Source organism: Macaca mulatta, chromosome 17 (assembly GCF_049350105.2).
Source record: "Macaca mulatta isolate MMU2019108-1 chromosome 17, T2T-MMU8v2.0, whole genome shotgun sequence".
NCBI lineage: Eukaryota > Metazoa > Chordata > Mammalia > Primates > Cercopithecidae > Macaca > Macaca mulatta.
In genome coordinates this window covers 10600160-10619286 of record NC_133422.1, presented here as the reverse complement: position 1 = coordinate 10619286, position 19127 = coordinate 10600160, and the positions used below count along the sequence as shown (strand labels likewise).

The window sequence follows — 19127 nt, the reverse complement described above, 5'->3', positions numbered from 1 at the left end:
CCCCCCAAATAAAAGGTAGCCTCCTTGAAACAAGGATCCTCTGTTAGACCAGTGTTTATCCCAGCAGGTGCAGCACGCAGCTCTGGACACAAACAGCTCTCAACATTGTAATCTATATCACTCCTCTGCTTGAAAGTGTTTCTTTCACATTTTCAGTTCATATTGATTCTTTGTCTGTTTTTTTTTTTTTTCCTCTTCATGTCCTGGCCCTCACGGTGGCATTCTCTTCTCCTTTCTCAGGTTTGAGTGAACTAAACACTGAGTTAACTCTCAATACTGGGAGCTTTTCTGATGCTGTGCTTCCAACAAAACAATACAAAAGAGAAGTAAGAGTAGTAAACATGGGGGTGGGAGGAAGGGTAAAAATAACAGCTACTTTCTTTTTCCTTTCTTTTCTTTCAGCATTTCACCAAGACTGGGGTCCGTGCTCAGCATTTCATTTGCTTTGTTTCTTGATAATATCAACTGGGAATCTTTCACTGATGTGAAGTGGAACAGTCTAGAAAAGTACACAGGCAACTCTCAACTCCCCTGCAACCCACTTCCTTTGCCTGCCTGTCCACTCTCATTTAATGTCTTAATAATAATCCCACCATACGGGAAAAATTAAGGCAGGGAAGTCATGAAAAGAGAGGCTTTGAAACAAAAGGTTAAAATGAGATGAGGTTCAGACATTAGCGAGGTCCCCATTAACCCAGGTGATTGAAGGGGACACAGAAAGGATGTGTCAGCTGAATCACAGAATATTATTATAGCTCTTTCTCTCTCAGCAGGCATCTACTGTACCACACACACACACACACACCCCACCTCCTTTCCCCTGACTCCTCTCGCCAGCCTTTTTCTGAGGCTGAAAATTACAAGAATCATCCAGCCTTATGGTGTCAATTACGTTGGCCAGCATTCTTTTAATATGTAACTGCCCAGTGCACTGATAAGTTTAAATATAATTAGGGAGTGTTTTAGTCCATTACAGTTGCTATAACAAAATGCCATAGATTTGGTGGCTTATAAACAATAGCAATTTATTTATCACAGTTCTAGAGGCTGTGAAGTCCAAGATCCAAGCACTGACAGACTGTCTGGAAAAGGCCCATTTCCTGGTGCATAGATGGTGCCCTCTCACTTTGTTCTCACATGGTGGACAGACTGAATGAGCTCCCTTGGGCCTATTTTATAAGGACACTAATCCCATTCATGAGGATGCTGCCTTCATGACCTAATTACCTCTCAAAAGGCCGACCTTCTGATATCATCACCTTGGGGGTTAGGATTCCAACACATGAATTTTTGAGGGATGCAAGCATTCAGACCATAACAAGGGGAGAGGGAGATTATATAATCAGTGGGGCATGGCCTGCTGGGTCCAGGTAAGAATAGACATTTCCAGACACTTGTTGTGGCCATGTTCTGGTTGCCATAGTGCTAACATTGAGGACTCAAATGCATATGCACTAAACTAAGTCATTATGCATCAAATGTTTGTGCTTTTGCCCTCTTGTTGATTGGCTGAATGGCTTTTTATAAGTGTGAATCCTGAGAAGGCTTATATTTCATTCTGTTTATGCAATGAGTTCCAGTCCATTAACAGCAAGTCCATTTTAGCAGTAACTTCTTCACAATTAAGGCAAATTTCCATTAAAATTTGTTTACAACAATTGTCAAAAGAGAGACCGAGTTGTGTTCCTTTAGGTAGATCATCTGATTTCCTTAAAGCCTGTGCTGATTTCTTTTAGGCCAAGTAAGAGTGTGCCAGCTCGCAGTTGTTAACGCATAAGCTTCATACAGACAATATGTGCTACCTATCAGCACAGCATCTAAGTGCTTAGCAAGGATAAGAAGAAAAAAGGATAAGCTTCTCTTGGGACTGTGGTCTATTAGTGTGTCAAGCAAATTTTTAATTTGAAGAGCAATTCTGCCGAAATGAACAGAAAGTCCTCTCTAAACATTTTAATAAGAATAACCCCCTGAGCCAATATGCAATTGAGTGCATTACTTTCTAGTAATTTCATTTATACAACAGCTCCACAAGCTGTTTCTTTCTCCATATTCAGATAACCCTAGCCTCTAGGGTGACTGTAAAAGTGATATTTTAATAATGTGCCACATCTGTGATCAGAAATCCATGGTGAAACGCTCTCATGATCATATGGTAACAAGCCTCAGATAACTATTTTCCAGATTTAAACAGGGCTGGTTTGATGCTTGTGGTAACTTTCATTGCCACATTTTTCAATATCTTCTGCAAGAAATCATAGCTAAAGATGAGCCCATAGAATGAGATCCAGCCTTTATTTCAGCTGTGAAGACTTGCCATCTTCCATGGAACTTATAGATCAGCTCTGTTCAATAGGAGTATAATGTGAGCTGAATATATTATTTACATTTTTCTAGTAGCCACATTAAAAGTACAAAGAAAGATGTGAAATTAAGCCTAATGGTATATTTTATTTAACACGGTATATCTACAAGATTACCATTTCAATATGTAATCAGTGTAAAGCATTATTAATGAGATATTTTGCATTCCTTTTTCTTTGTATTAACTCTTCAAACTCCAGTGTGCATTTTACATTTACAGCACATCTCAGTTCAGAGGAGCTGCATTTCAAGGGCTCAGGAGCCACACTGGCTACGAACTACTGCATTGGGTAGTACAGCTATAGAGCAAAAATCTTCTGAAAAGGTGGCCTACAAATCCTGGATGAAGAAAATCTTAATAAAAATGTGAATTCCCAAGCCCTATCCTTGACCTACCAAATCATACCTCTGGGGGTAGCACTACGGAACTTTCATGTTTTAAGACAGGTTCTGTAGAGGATGCTTTGCTTACTAAAATTTGAGAACATTTCTTAGACTCCCTGTCCCAAATTTGCTTATAGCCCTGTAGCCATCACCACCACACCCACCGTAAACCCCACCGCATGGTCATATAGGTAAGGAGGCACAATTACATAACCCAGTCTGTTCTTTCACACACTCATCAAATGTTTTTTTGAGTGCTCATTTTATGCCCGGCCTAACATTATAGGCAAAGCTCCTGCCCTTTGGAAGCTTATATTCTAATGGACAAGGCCAACTGAACAAGTAAAGGGGTAAATATATGATCTAATATCAGGTGGTGGCAAGTATAAAGAAGTGACACTCGGGTAGGAGGCTGGGGTGGAGGAGGGAGCGTGGAGAAGGGAGGGCCTGGGTGTAGGTGTGGTGGTCAGGGAGGGCTCTGGAGGAGGTGAGTGCTGATAGACACTGAGTAAAAGGAGGGCGAGGCCCCCACTGCATGAGAGAGACCAGTGCATTAGGAATCCCCGTGGTGGGAGCAGCTCCCAGGGCAGTGTGGCTGGAACTGAGTGAATGAGCAAGTGAAAGGAGGAGTTGGGAGAGAGGAGCAGGGACAGATCTGATGACACAGAGCCTACACAGCCACGCCGAGGTGTGTGGGAATTATTCCAAGAGCAGAGAGAATTCTCTGGAGGATTTTAAGCAAGTGCATGTAGCATTAACATCTGATGGGCTGGGCATGGTTGGCTCATGCCTGTGATCCCACTTTGGGAGGCCAAGTCCGGAGGATCACTTGAGCCCAGGAGTTCAAGAGCAGCCTGGGAAACATAGTGAGGCTTCATCTGTACTAAAAATAAAAAAAAAAATTAAAAAAAAAAAATTAGCCAGATATGGTGGTGCCTGTAATCCCAGCTACTTGGGAGGCTGAGATGGGAGGATTGCTTGAGCCCAGGTGATTGAGGCTGCAGTGAGACATGATCATGACACTGCACTCCAGTCTGGGCAACAGAGCAGGACCCTGTCTTAAATAAATAAAAATAAATAAATAAATAAATAAATCTGACAGAGGTAGCTATGGAGACTGTCCAGGAGAGAGAATGGTGGGCCCAGGTGACAGGGATAGCAGCAGAGATGGTGAGATGTGGCAGAGGTGGGTTGGCCCTTAAAGATGGAGCTGATGGAGCTTGGGGATGATTGACTGTGGGTGGGAGGGAGGAAGGGAATGGAGGAGGGTTTCTTTGGGGCCTGAGTGACCACCTATGGGACAGTTACTGAGATGATGCTATGAACTGAAAGTTGGTGTCCGCCCAAAATTCAAGTTGAAATCGAATCCCCACTGTGATGGGATTAAGAGGTAAGGCCTTTAGGAAGTGATTAGATCATGAAGGTGGAGCCCTCATGAGTGGTATTAGTGCCTGCAATCGTTTGTAAGTTTGCCCCCTCTAAATCTCAAGTTGAAAGTTAATCCCAAGTGTGGCAGTGTTGGAGGTGGGGTCTCATTGGAGGTGTTTGGGTCATGGAGGCAGGTCGCTCATCAATAGATTAATGTCCTCCCTCAGGAGTGAGTGAGTTCTGTTAGTTTCCCCAGTGCCGGTTGTTAAAAAGAGCTTGGCACCTCTCCTCTCTCTCTTGCTTCTGCCCTCACCACCTGATCTCTGCACGTACCAGCTCCCCTTCATCTTCCCCCATGAGTGGAAGCGACATGAGGCTGTCACCAGATGCAGATGCCCAGTCTTGAACTTTGCAGCCACCCAGAATAGTGACCCACATAAAGATTTTTTTTTTCTTCATAGAGACAAGGTCTTGCCCTATTACCCAGGTTGGAGTACAGTGGCTCAGTCATAACTCACTGCAGCCTTGAATTCCTCCCACCTCAGCCTCCCAAGTGGATGGGACTACAAGCACATTTCACAACACACAGCTAATTTTTTTAAATTTTAGTAGAGATGGGGTCTTACTATCTTGCCTAGGCTGGTCTTGAACTCCTGGCCTCAAGCAATCCTGCTGTTTTGGCCTCCTAAAGGATTAGGGTTACAGGATAAGCCTCATGCCTGGCCAGTTTTTAAAATAAAATAAATTACTCAACCTCAGATGTTCCTTTTAGCAACACAAAATGGACTAAGATAGTGCCCTTATATAAAATAAATACATTTTTTAAAAAAAGCCCAGGGAGCTCCTCGTCCTCTCCTTCCATCATGTAAGTTGGCAGCAACAAGGCACTGTCTAAACTGGAAAGCAGGCCCTCATCAGACACTGAATCTGCCAGAAACTTGATCTTGGATTTCCAGCCTCTAGAACTGTGAGAAGAAAACTTTTCTTGTTCAAAAGCCACCCAGTTATGGTGTTTTGTTTTAGCAGCCTGAGCTGACTATGAGGAAGACAGATGAGGAAAGCACAGGGTAGGGGATAATTGTGAAAACCCAGTTGCACAGATTATCTCTTTGCAACCAGGGAGAGTCTCAGTATGAATAATCCTAATTTACTCTAAATGGAGAGGAGGGAGGAGTTCACTTACATGTCTCAGCTTCATCTGTTCTTTCACTGTGCTCTTTCCCACAGGAGATAGAAAAATGGTTAACGGTGGCTCACATCTGTAATCCCAGCACTTTGGGAGGCTGAAGTGGGCAGATCACTTGCAGTCAGGAGTTCAAGACCAGCCTGGCCAATATGGTGAAACCTCGTCTCTACTAAAAATACAAAAGTTAGCCGGGCATGGCAGTGTGTGTCTGTAATCCCAGCTACCTGGGGTTGAGGCACAAGAATTGCTTGAACCTGGGAGGCGGAGGCTGCAGTGAGCCAGTGAGCAGAGATCAAGCCACTGTACTCCAGCCTGGGTGACAGAGCCAGACCCTGTCTCAAAAAAAAAAAAAGAGAGAGAAATTTCTCTGCCTGTCAGGAGGAGGTGGAGGAAACCACAGCCTCCTTTCTTCCCAGGTGGTCACGAGTATGAATTCACTCACATACACACACTGCTGCTGCCTGAGAACCTCAGCATCACATCCATTCAGCTCCTTTTGACTCCTTTTGACTCAGTGAGGTAGGCAGAATCCCAAAATAAACCCCCCGTGACCCACACTCCTGCAGAATCCCCTCCCCTGGAGTGCAGGCAGAACCTGGTTGCAATTTCACTCCTTTCACTAAATTATGTTATACGGTAAACATGAAGGGACTTTGCAGATGTAATTAAGGTCTCTAATCAGTTGACTTTAAGCTCACTTGGGCCTGACCTAATCAGATAAGCCTTTACAAAAGGGTCTAAAGGTCACTTAAAAAAACATGCTAATCATGCTCTCCTGTTGGTCTTAAAGACGTAAATGGCCACGTTGTAGAGAAACCTGTGCCAGAGAAAAGGCTTCCAGAAACTGAAGACTGTAGGCTTTAGCCCTCCAACTACAAAGAGCTGAATTCTGCCAACAACCAGTGAGCTTGGAAGAGAATCCTGAGCTTCAGCTGAGATCACAGCTTTGGTTGCCCTCTGATTACAGCCTGGTAAGACCTCTGACCCAGAAAAACTGTCACATAATAAATTTATATTGTTTTGAGTCCCTACATTTGCAAGAACGTGCTATGCAGGAATTGAAAACTAGTATGATAAAATAATAATAATGGCTTTTACTGAGCACTTATATTGTGCTAAATATTTTCAATTGTTTTACCTCATTATTCCTCACAACAACCCCTTGAGTTTGGCACTATTATTATCCCAATGTAACACACACAAAATTGAGGCTTAGGGAGAAGTCACAGAACTGAGGGTGGGATACAGCAGGGACTCTGAAGACAAGGAATTTGAGCATTACACAACGCTGCCTTCAATTAGAGGAGGCGTCCCGCATCAGAAGCTGTGCACCTGAGACTCCTCTTCATAATTATGAAGGCTGCTCTCCCCTCCCCTTAATCTCTTAAACATGCACTCTGGCCCCAGGCCCCACCAAGTAGTGCCTCTGATGGGCCATTGCATCATTTCCTCTCCCCACCCTCTGGAAGCCCCACGGTCAGCTTGGACAGCATGACCTCGGGAATCTAAGATGTCCCCAGGATCCACTGGGCCTATTATAACCTAGCTCACACATGGGGCATCTGATTTACCTTAGTTTTCCCAGGATCATCCCAGTTGTAAAACCGAAAGCCCAAAGAGAGTGCGGTGAATGGGTACAAATACACAGTTCGATAGGAGTAAGTTCCAACGTCTGACAGCAGGGTCGGGTGACTATAGCTAACAACAATGGACTGTCTATTTCAAACTAGCTGGAACTGAGAACTTGAAATGTTCCCAACACATAGAAATGATAATAGAGGTGATGAAAACCCTAAACACTGACTTCATCATTACACAATCCACACATGTAACAAAATATCACATGCACCTCACAAATACCTACAAATATGTGCATCAATAAAAATAATTTTTAAAAAACCGAAAGGCCCACATCCCAGGAAACTCCTCAGTGCCAGGCAAATCAGGATTATTGATCACCTGACCATCCTCCAAAGCAAGCCCAGGCATGAGGAGGCCGGGGCCACTTCCATCCTGCAACGTGCTGTGCCTTCCCTATCACCGAGAAGAAAAGAAAAGCCCCGCTTGGATGGTAGAGCACTGCTCTCTACAGAGAGCTCAGAGAAGAAGCAACTCTCCTGAAGCAGTCAGTGCCAAGGAGGTCCTGCTGGATGAGGTTTGGCGGTGCAAGCCAGGAGGGGCTTCAGCCTGGACCATCAGACAGGCCTGGAAAGCAAGGCTCATTCAGCCCTCCCCCTTGAATTGAGAGATCCTCTTGCCTGAGCATCACACATGAGGCACATGGATTCAGGCTTCAGACCACGCCAGACTCCATGTTCCATCATCTCTGCTGCCCAAGCAGGCAACTTGGGGAGAGCTGAGGGAGGCTTCACATCCTTCCCAGGACTGTGACCGTCGTGATACTCAACTGGGGAATAATGGAGACCCACCTATTACTGTCCACCTCGATTGAGAGTTCGATCCTGATGAATGGCTCCCCTGTAAGAGCTGGCTTCTCTGTTGGGGGTCCTGGAATCTTGACTACACCCTGCCATCTTCCAAGTTGTGCTGTTTCTGCCAAGTGGCACCTGGCATGACAGCAGCTGGATCACTGTCACTGTGAACTGAGTGACCAGTGGGACATTTACTGAGATGGTGCTATGGTCTGAGTATTCGCACTCTCCCAAAATTCACATGTTGAAATCAAATCCCCAGTGTGATGGCATTAGGTGGTAGGGCCTTTGGGAAGAGGCCCATGTTGTGAGACAAATCTGTCCACACTGTGGGAAATGGCTCAACACACACATGTCATTAAATACAGCCAGCCAGCGATTCATAAACTCATTCATTCATTTATTCATTGGCTTGCCAATATTTGGGGGCACTTATGATGGGCCTGGCACTATCTTAGGTTCCCACAGGGAATTACAGAACATTTTAAACTGTGTAACATGGAAGTGCTGGGCACGATGCTAGCATGTGAAGATACCAACCTAATTCACATGGCTGTGTGAAGAGGGATGGATGTCATAAAAGATCTTCAAGGAATTTTTCCAGAAGTCAGATGTGTATTTTTTTTTTAATTTGAGATGGAGTCTCACTCTGTTGCCCAAGCTGGAGTGCAGTGGTGTGATCTTGGCTCACTGCAACCTCTACCTCCCGGGTTCAAGCAATTCTCCTGCCTCAGCCTCCCAAGTAACTGGGATTACAGGCACCCGCCACCATACCCACCATACCTGGCTAGTGTTTGTATTTTTAATACACACAGGGTTTCACCATATTGGCCAGGCTGGTCTTGAATTCCTGACCTCAAGTGATCCACCTGCCTTGGCCTCCCAAAGTGCTGGGATTACAGGTGTGAGCCACCACACACCTGGCCAGGATGTGGTTTTATTTATTTATTTTTGAGACGGAGTCTCGCTCTGTCACCCAGGCTTGGAGTGCAGTGGCTCAATCTCTGCTCACTGCAAGTTCCGCCACCTCCCGGGTTAACACCATTCTCCTGCCTCAGCCTCCCTAGAAGCTGGGACTACAGGCGCCCGCCACCATGCCTGGATAATTTTTTTGTTTTTTTAGTAGAGACAGGGTTTCACCATGTTCGCCAGGATGGTATCGATCTCCTGACCTCGTGATCCACCCGCCTTAGCCTCCCAAAGTGCTGGGATTACAGGCGTGAGCCACCACGCCCGGCCAGGATGTGTATTTTTAATATTATCATTTAGTTTGAGGAAAACAAACTAGTTGTTTGTTGGTATAGAGATACATCCCCCGAAAGCCATTAACAAAACCCCTCAACTATCAGCTTAAAACATGTCTCTGCATTTTATTTTAAGGAAACATAAACCTGGTCACAAAACATCTTCAGAGAACAGGATAAGTGAGGAAACAAATGAAATGCATGGGAGTAGCAAATTTGGGGCCACGGTCATGTTCAAGGGGCGGAGCTGACACGAAATCATTTTGTTCCCGGAAAAGCAAGGTTAACTCAAGCTGTGAAGCCCAGATGGCCAATAGATTTACAGCCATCTAAAGAGAAGCCGAATCCTTTCAAGAGTTGAATTATGATGACTTGTAGGTATTGATTAGATGAGAACACCAACCCCTTATTCAGCAGAGAGTTAGGGAATGAGAAGTAGAGGGGAGATGGTGGTGGTGACCGTCTTTATGTAGTTTTCGAAGTCACTTCCGAAAAAGAAGATGAGGTAATAGTTGAATATGCCAGCGACGGACATGAGGAACAGGAAGAGTATGATGCGTTTCCCAAATATGTAGCCAGGGGTGCTGGAAGAGAAGGAAAAAGAAAACTGTAGATGCAGTGCAAATGACACCAATTTCACACACACAAAAATGTTACCCCTTTTAGATACATGGGGTTTAAATTACAGCTCCCTGGACTCAACAGTGCTCCATTTTCCCATTTACTTCATACGAAGGATGGAAGTGTCTCAGCTATTACTAGCCATTGGACTTATTTCAAGCGAAGAGAGCCTAGACCTCAAAACCCATTACTGCGAGGGCTTTACTGTACCCGCCTCTCTGTGCTCTCATGATTTCCTTAACTCCAGAGCTCCTTGATGGCCTGAAGGTGGCAGGTTCTGTTGATCACTGGGCATCCTCACTGAGCATTAGGACCATTAAGACCCTCTCTGCAGCTGCCCCTAAGGACAGACACGTGTGTAATGCAGGACTGTGTTAGAAGTGAAGTTTAAATGAGCTGATAAAACCGGTGGAATCTGAAAGGTGCTTCGGCATCTGAGGGCTCATTTTATTCTCCTGAGGCTGCCTGGAGTAATTCATGTTTACATTCATGAGAGCTGGGCACCCAGCAATGGGAGACAGGCCCTTGCATTTCTGAGTGGAGAGAGAGAGTTGGTTTTTGTTGTTATTGCTGTTGTTTGTTTGTTTGTTTTTGAGATAGAGTCTCACTCTGTAGCCCAAGCTGGAGTACAGTGGTGCAATCTCGGTTCACTGCAAGCTCCGCCTTCTGGGTTTAAGTGATTCTCATGCCTCAGCCTCCCAAGTAGCTGTAACTACAGGCATGTGCCACCACGCCCAGCTAACTTTTTGTATTTTAGTAGAGATGCAGTTTCGTCATGTTGGCCAGGCTGGTCTTGAACTTCTGAGCTCAGGCGATCCACCCACCTCGGCCTCCTAAAGTGCTGGGATTATAGGCGTAAGCCACCACGCCCAGTGGAGACATGTTTTAACACAATCTATCCTTCTCTCCAAGACACTAAATCCTAAACTGCATCCACCAGTGAGATGTGACCTCCTAATGGCACGCAGAGGCCACCCTGCGTCTGCCCTCCCTCTGCAGAGCCCTCCTCTGACTGCCGCCATGTCTGGCCCATTGAGTGGTGCTAACAGGTTGGGAAAGTCCAAATGACTCAGGAGGTTGTTAGTAAAGATCTCGGGAAGGCGCCCTTAGACAATCAGGACCGCACAACGAGATGAGCCAGCTCAGCCCAGCAGCTAACTTCATGCTGCCAAGTGCCGTTTCCTGCCATAATCAGAGAGAGCAGCATTTGGCATCCACGGGTTTAATATTAGAAATCTTATCAATTTGAAAGGCACCCTATATGCTCATAATATAACTCATAATTTATCATTTATGTGTTTTGTTTTGTTTTTGAGACTGGGTCAAGCTCTATTGCCCAGGCTGGAGTGCAGTGGCACGATCTCAGCTCACTGGCACCTCTGCCTCCTGGGTTCAAGCGATTCTCCTGCCTCAGCCTCCTGAGTAGCTGGGATTACAGGCGCCTGCCACCACGCCCAGCTAATTTTTGTATTTTTGGTGGAGACGGGGTTTCACCATGTTGGCCAGGCTGATCTCGAACTCCTGACCTCAGGTGATCTGCCTACCTCGGCCTTCCAAAGTGCTGGGATTATAGGCGTGAGCCACCATGCCCAGCCAACTCATAATTTTTCTACAGCAGGAGTCTGAAACTCACGCAGCCATTACGTATCAAGCTACTTGCTACTCAAAGTATGGTCCATGGACCAGCAGCATCAGCCCCCACTGGAAGTTTGTCAGAAACGGGAAATCTCAGGTCCCTCTGGAACCTAATGAATCAGCATCTGCATTTTAACAAGCTCCCTGTGGGACCCACTCACATGGGAAAAGCACTGCTAGCTGACACCAGCCCTGTTCCTTGGCCAGCTTCATTCTCTCCCTGTTTTCCTGTTCAGTTATGTTCATGAGATAAGACATCTTTACTAGCTCCTTACGGGGGAAAATAAACATCCCAAAAGAGGGTGTTGTGGGCTGAATTAGGTCCCTTCCAAAATTCATATGTTGAATCCTTACCCTCAGTTCCTCAGAATGGGACTGTATTTGGAGACAGGGTGTTAGAGATAATTAAGGTAAAATGAACTCATATGGGGGGACCCTCCTCCAGTATGACTGGGGTCTTAAAAGAGGAGATTTGGCCACAGACATGCTCAGTGGGAAGACAACGTGAAGACACAGGGAGAAGGTGGCCCTGTTCAAGCCAAGAAGAGAGGCCGCAGGAGAAACCCACCCTGCCCACACTTTGATCTTGGACTTCTAACCTCTAGGACTGTGAGAGAATAAATTCTGTGGCTTGAGCCCCCCGGGCTGCAGTACTTTGTTATGGCGGCCCCAGCAGATGAGTACAGAGCCCCCTGGTAGTGCTGGTAAGGGAAGTGAAAATAAAATAAAGAAGTCCAAGTAAGGGATATTTTTTAGCCAGAGAATAGAGGGTTCAGATAAATTAAATTGTGAAAAGTCAAATATCGTGGTGGCTCAGATTTATCACACGAATGAGTCCACCATATGCTCATTACAGAAACAAGAAAAAGTGATTTGCGAAGCTGTTTTACGCTCAAGATAAAACCGAAGTGAAAAATGAAATGGCCGCGCCTCCTGATGAAATAGTGGTGTTCCTCAATTCAGGTAGGATTTTTCCAAGGTCTCAGGGCATGTGGTCCCCGCAGCATTAGGACTGGGGTGCTTTAACTCTTCCCAGGCCGTGCACAGGGTGTGGAAGATAAAAGCTGAGCTTCCTGCTCCCTCGTCTGCAGGGCTCAGGGAATGTGACCCCAGGTCGGGCACGTCATTAGCTGTACCTTTAAGTATCTCAGGTTTGGAGATGGGGCCACCGCTGTGGCAAGTGAGCATGGTGGCCAGATGCCGAACCTGCCCCAGGCTCGGGCCAAGCTGCGGAGAATCTGAAATGCTGTGAGCAGGGAAGGAAGAGCTTGGGGGCCGAGACAGGGCACACCAGGGTCATTAGCCCTTGAACAAGCAAGGTATCTCTTTCTTTTTTTTTTTTTTTTTTTTTATACCAACCACAGAAGACTCACTAATCTTTCATTGTTTCTAAAAGTTGGTACATAATTCTAAATGACTGAGGAAGGTCAGAATTAAATTAGTAAGCATCTGTTGGGACTTCCTTCAATTCTCACAGCCATCCTATGGGGGCGTATTGTGAACCTATTTTCCATCTAGGCAAACAGAGCAGAGAGCTTGCGCGATTCGCCTCGGGTCCCACAGCCAGCAAGAGGCAACGTAGGTGTTCAGACCTGCCTGTGTGAGGCCAGAGTCCAGCGCTTTGCACTGCAGTGACTTCCTAAGGATGCCTTCAGACTTTAGAGACTAGGATTTGGCTATTAGTTTTGAAACAGCTGTGCCCTCCACAGGCAACGTAAACTTACATGAAAACACAAAAGCATCCTGCTAAACAATTCCCATCTCAAAGGTGCTAACCACTCCTAGGATGAGGTGCCGTGGTGTGGGAGATGAGGGCGCCCATGCACCCAGAGCCCTGAGTTCCACCCAGGCGTCGTGGGTGGCTCATGCCTATAATCCCAGCACTTTGGGAGGCCGAGGCTGGCAGATTGCTTGAGTTCAGGAGTTCGAGACCACCCCACCTCAGCTCTCTGTGGCCCCCCCACCAGTCACCACCCCTCTCCCACTTCCCACCCCAGGTTCTTAATGTGTACAAAATATGAGGTAGGAACAGAAAACACGACAGTCCCTTCTTGTTTTACAATTCTGTTCTTTTCAGAACTTAGGGAAGTCTCACTTTAAGCCTGGTGACCTCTAAAGAAAATAAAAATTGTAAGCTCTGTGAGGACAAGATATTTCTCCTCTGCCCACCCACAAATATCCAATAAATCAGGACCTCCACAAATATTTCTGAAGTGAATGAATCATTTCTCAGAAAAGAGAAGAGAACAGGCTTCAGCGATTCCCAAACTCCAGTGTGTATAAGAATCACCTAAAGAATGTGTTCTCTAGGCCGGGCGCGGTGGCTCAAGCCTGTAATCCCAGTACTTTGGGAGGCTGAGGCGGGTGGATCACGAAGTCAGGAGATCGAGACCATCCTGGCTAACATGGTGAAACCCCGTCTCTACTAAAAATACAAAAAACTAGCCGGGCATGGTGGCGGGCGCCTGTAGTCCCAGCTACTCGGAGGCTGAGGCAGGAGAATGGCGTAAACCCGGGAGGCGGAGCTTGCAATGAGCCGAGATCGGGCCACTGCACTCCAGCCTGGGTGACACAGCGAGACTCCGTCTCAAAAAAAAAAAAAAAAAAAAAAAAAAAGAATGTGTTCTCTGAGAATGCAGAATCATCTGAGAATGCGAATGTTCAGGCTTCCTCTGGCAGAGATTCTGATTCATAAGTCTGGGATGGGGCCCAGGAATCTGTGTCTTTCAAAAGCACCACAGATGATTCTAATACTGTTGTTTGGCGGGTTTCACTTTTAGAAACAGCAGCCTTGATATCCATCTATGCTCCCCGGCCTTCCAAAAGAAGAATGTTTCTCCTCAAACTCTGGTGAAGTATGACCATACTCCACACTTGGAGGCCCACAGACTCTAGAACATTGATGCTGAGGAGGAGAAATGACAGCAAGGAATCAGTCTTCTTACGTTTTGAGAACTAGGTCTATGATTATTTTGGTGAGTTGAGTATTTTTGGTCTTGCAATGTGCCCCTGGCTCTAGGAGACACCTTGGGTCTCCTTGGGGACAAAGGCTCTGTTATGTTCACTGTTATTCCTTCAGCAACTGACCTGGTACCTGGCACAAAGCAGGGAGCAAATATCTACTGAATGAATGTTGAGTGAATGAGGAGTGAGTGAGCAACTAAGGAGAAGGAGGAGTAGGGTAACCTGAGTTCACTGGCCTCAAGAGTTGGCAGTCATTGCCCACCCACCATTGAGCTGAGAACTTCAAATTGCCAAGAGGATCAGTGGGAGCCCCGACTGAGGACAGGACTCTGAGGGATAGGAAGAGGGAGCAACCTAGTGCCTGCTGGGGAAGGTAGGTGATAAAAGGCCAAGAGTCAGTTGCCAGTTGGTGCCAGGTGCCATTGAGTTTGGGCCCAGGTGATAGCTTAAATGAATGAGGAAGAAACCAAGATTCAGGCTGGGCATCATGGGTGGCTCATGCCTATAATCCCAGCACTTTGGGAGGCCGAGGCTGGCAGATTGCTTGAGTTCAGCAGTTCGAGACCAGCCTGGCCAACATGGCGAAACCCTATCTCTACTAAAAATACAAAAAATTAGCTGGGTGTGGTGGTGCACGCCTGTAGTCTCAGCTACTCAAGAGGTTGAGGTACAAGAATCACTTGAACCTGGGAAGAGGTGGAGGTTGCAGTGAGCCAAGATCAGGCCACTGCACTCCAGTTTGGGCAACAGAGCAAGACTCTATGTAAGGTGAGGTGAGATGAGGTGAGGTGAGGTGAGATGAGGTGAGGTGAGATGAGGTGAGGTGAGGTGAAGGGAGAGGGAGGGAGGGGAGGGAAGTGAAGGGAGTGAAGGGTGAGGTGAAGTAAAGGGAGAGGGAGGGGAGGGAAGGGAAGGGGAAAAGAGAAGAGAAAAAAGAAAACAAAGAAAAGAAAAGAAATGAACTGGGTTCAGTTAACTGCTGGGTAGTAACTGCTATAGGTGAACTAAACAGGATAGAGGAAGGGGTCAGAGAGTAAGATGAAGGACTGAAAATAAGAGCCAGAAACTTCTTGAGGGCATTAAAAAGGGAACTACAAAATCCTCGCAGGGCAGCCTGAAGCCTGAAGGAAGAAGCTCAGACTGGGGCATACATTATGCAGTGTCTTCCCTGCCCACTGGACCAAGGATGACACTGAACTTCCAAAGTGGACAGGGCTGAAGCAACTTCTGGAAAGGGGCAAAGGACCATCTGGGGTCCAAGAGAGAAATTCCAGGGGAAGAATCTCATCAAGCAATTCCTCCTCAGTTGGTGAGGTCAAGAACTAAAGCAGGTCCCAAGGGCATTAGGTGTCTGCAGATTCCAAGTGTGACATAGTCCAGGAGCAGAAGGGGGACCTGGGGAGGAGGTGGGCCTAACTGAAGAAGCTCTCAACAAGTAGCTTCTAGAAGGCAGGATTGAAAATCTCCTTGCATTTAACCATAGAGCCCCTCTGGCTTACATCTATATCAGGCCGTATTTTGGTCTAGATTAGGCTTAGACATTTCTTCTAGTATCTATTACTTCTACAGATGACAACTACTCAGAGCGGTTGTGTTAAGCAGTATCTGTGTTAAGAAGGACTCTGAGGCCAGTTTTGGTCTCTGCAAGAAAGAGCACCATGATTCATCAGTAAAGCCTACCACATCCACAGGGGAGAAGAAGGGGATCTTGAACCCATGCACACAGTGGGTTACAGGGCTGGCGGGATCTTCTTATCATCTAAAGCGGGAGACCAGGGAGGGACATAAGAAGTCAGGCCGTTTATATTTCAATGAGGTCTGAAGAAATCTACTATTTTAAAGATTTCTTGTAAACCAATCTTCTATTGTTTATTTTTGCCACCTCTGTTCGTTCCCTAATAGGAATCAGTTAGTAAAACCTTTAAAGTTAAAAGGACATGTGGGTAGGTGGACAAATTTTGTCATGCTCTGCAGATTGTCTCGGAATTAAAGCAGCTGTAGGATCTTAAGCAAGTGGTGACAGATGAAGAGAGGAGCAGTGACTGAGCCACATCCCTGGGACTCTGCGAGGGGTAAGATAGGGCTGCATAGGGAGCCAGGCAAAAGAGAAGACCCTCTTATTTCATTGCTAGACATTCCACCCCCACTCTTAACAAGGTAATCACATGGGAAAAGGCATGATAGAGGTTTTCCAGGGCAAAAGAGAATAAAGAATATCATTTAGAGCAGTGTTGATAAGAATAGGAGAGATAATGGAATTGTGGTTTTAGAGGATAAATAAGAATGCTACTAGAGAGGAATGAAGAAAGAGATGGCACAGGGAAGGATCTGCCAAAAGAACAGTCATTCTTTTTCCAGCTGCAGCCCGGCTCGTGGTGTAACCCTGTCAAGTCCTTGAGCTTCACAGGCTCTCAGGTTTTCCAGATATAGCGCTTTCACCCGCTGACCTCCCCAGGATGTCACTGCCTTTATCGCTACTGAAGGATGCTATCTAATCATAGAGCCCATTAGCCACTAGAAAGGGGTGCTATTGTAAAAGACAGAGCAGCTGTGAACATAGAAAAGGAAGGAAAATGGTGTGGAAGGCTGGGGTCGGCACCTGGGGCAGCAGCCTCGCAGAACGCGTTCCTGGCACCTGGACCCCTACTAGTGCATTAGGAATTGCAATCTCTAAGGAACTGATGGCATACTCTAACTCCAACATTTCTTCTATAAGTATCAGCATTTATTTTACTAAAATCTAGATTTCCTAATCCAGGTGTCAGGAAGGTACTGTGCTGCTTTGGAGCTTTCTGTCTGGCAACATCTATAAACAATGCAATGGTGATGCTAGTCAGTTTCACAGTCTCATGTCTGCATCTTTTTTTTTTTTTTTTTTTTTGATGAGGTTTTGTTTTTGTTGCTCAGGCTGGAGTGCAGTGGTGCAATCTTGGCTCACTGCAACCTCCACCTCCTGGGTTCAAGCGATTCTCCTGCCTCAGCCTACCGAGTAGCTGGGATTACAGGCGCCCACCACTATGCCTGGCTAATTTTTTGTATATTTGTTAGTAGAGACGGGGTTTCACCATGTTGACCAGGCTGGTCTCGAACTCGCGACCTCAGGTGATCCATCCACCTCAGCCTCCCAAAGTGCTGGGATTATAGGCGTGAGCCGCCGCACCCGGCCGTCATGTCTGCATCTTATTTTCCCAACGTTCTTTCTGCTGGCCCCTGGAAGATCTGTTCCTCAGGACAACTTATCACAAGGTGCAAGCATTCGTTCTCATTTCTCTAGACAAACAGTCAAATGTTTCACTCCCAAGAGGCCTGGGAACCCAGACATAAAAAGTCATTCCAGCGCCAGACTCTGCAAGGCGGGAGTGTAGGGTGTGGGACTGCAAGGCACGTGCAACAAACAACACTGAAGCACCCTTTGAAAGTCAACACCATGCAGAGGAATTGCTTAATGAGAAAACTGGGCAAGTCCCCCAGCTGTATTTTCGGTCTTCGAAGCTCAGGGAGAGAAGGATCAGAAGTCCTAGTCAGCCTTCCCCCTCCCACCCAAGGGGATGCTACAGAGCCATGAATCTAGTAAAATATTGTTTTGAATTATCACTCTTCCTGCTCGAAAATCAGGAATCACTCCACAGTTCTTTAGTAGTCCCCATTACCTACCTCTGCGTTCTCTCTCCTAGGTAACCAACAAAGTACTTTTGCCTCACCAACAAGTACATCAGTCCAGCAAAGGCAGCGGGAACTAAGTGGAGAAATGAAAACACCTGTATCAGTTTCGTAGCCACCAAAAACATGCCGTTAGCCCAATTTTAGCATAGTCATTAGGCAATCAACGTTGGTCACAAAATCTAGCAGAGGACATGCGCACTTCAGAAAAAAAGCCCAAGGGCTAGAGGAAACCCGAGAACCTTCCTAATACTGATAATAATGACCTTATGCCGGCATCATGGCATTGTTTACAACAAACTTGTCCAATCCGCAGCCTGTGGGTCACACATGGCCCAGGATGGCTTTGAATACAGCCCAACACAAATTCATAAACTTCCTTAGAAACATTGAGATTTTTTTTTTTTTTGCGACTTTTTTTCCTTTAGCTCATCAGCTACCAATAGGGTTAGTGTATTTTATGTGTGGCCCAAGACAAGTCTTCTTCCAGTGTGGTCCAGAGAGCCCAAAAGATTGGACACCCCTGGTTTACAAGGTATTTGCGTAGCCATCATCTAACATGAGTCCTTTCAACATAACTAGTACCCACATTTCTATTTCCAGATGCAGAAACGTGGGTTCAGGTGGTCCACCAGGCTTGCATGAGGCTGTCAGCTGGTAAAAGGGGGCAGAGGGTAGGGCTTAAACCCTGAACCCAGCTCTGAAACTGGTTCTCTTAAAAGTACACCCTTCACCCCTGAGCCTCCCAGCAGCACAATGTTTTAATCTTTCCTGAACCAACAGTTACCGTTTAGAAAAGATCTCTAGGGAAGGAGATTCCCTCTGCATTCTAGCCTTTTGGGAAACTGCCTGGAGCAGCACCCCAATAACTCTGTGAAGTCCTGAAGGCTTAGCGCTGGGAGTTAACTCAGCTGGAACTCATGTTATCTGGAGCCACAGATATAAAAGCCGTTTACAAACTGCTGCCATTGAGGGAATCCTTTTCACCTGCCGCAGTGCTCCTGGCGTTTGAGGAACTTGAGTCTCCAATCCTCCCAGCTCGCTGGTAAGGAGTGTGTTACTGTCACCGTCTGACAGATGAGGAAATTTAGGCTCAGGCCACAAGAGCCATGAGGACATCTGTCTTCTTTCTAGACCATCTCTGAGCCTGGCATAGTGCCTGGCACATAGGGGTTTTCAAAATAATATTTGTCAAATGAATGAAAATTAGTCAGGGCAGTGAAGGGGTGGAATTTGAAACCAGGTCTTTCTGATTACAAAACTTTATCACCA

The 19127-nt window shown here is 46.2% G+C and overlaps 1 protein-coding gene and 1 long non-coding RNA gene across 3 annotated transcripts in view; both read right to left on the bottom strand.

Moving 5' to 3' along the window:
• The window catches only part of LOC144336237 (uncharacterized), a 69101-nt gene extending 63199 nt beyond the window's left edge, over window positions 1-5902 (bottom strand). The window contains exons 1-2 of the long non-coding RNA XR_013407855.1: window positions 5746-5902; window positions 5297-5468 (exon numbers count right to left, since the gene is read on the bottom strand). This is a non-coding gene — a long non-coding RNA (uncharacterized LOC144336237). The remainder of the gene's footprint in view (window positions 1-5296; window positions 5469-5745) is intronic.
• A 3174-nt stretch (window positions 5903-9076) lies between these two features.
• ALOX5AP (arachidonate 5-lipoxygenase activating protein) overlaps window positions 9077-19127 on the bottom strand; it is a 45555-nt gene continuing 35504 nt past the window's right edge. Inside the window, exons 5-6 of one of the 2 annotated variants that reach the window (XM_077973662.1) lie at window positions 17850-17931; window positions 9077-9559 (exon numbers count right to left, since the gene is read on the bottom strand). In XM_077973662.1, the coding sequence (XP_077829788.1) occupies window positions 9397-9559; window positions 17850-17931 (245 nt within the window). In that variant the 3' untranslated portion in view covers window positions 9077-9396. 2 annotated transcript variants of the gene reach the window in all.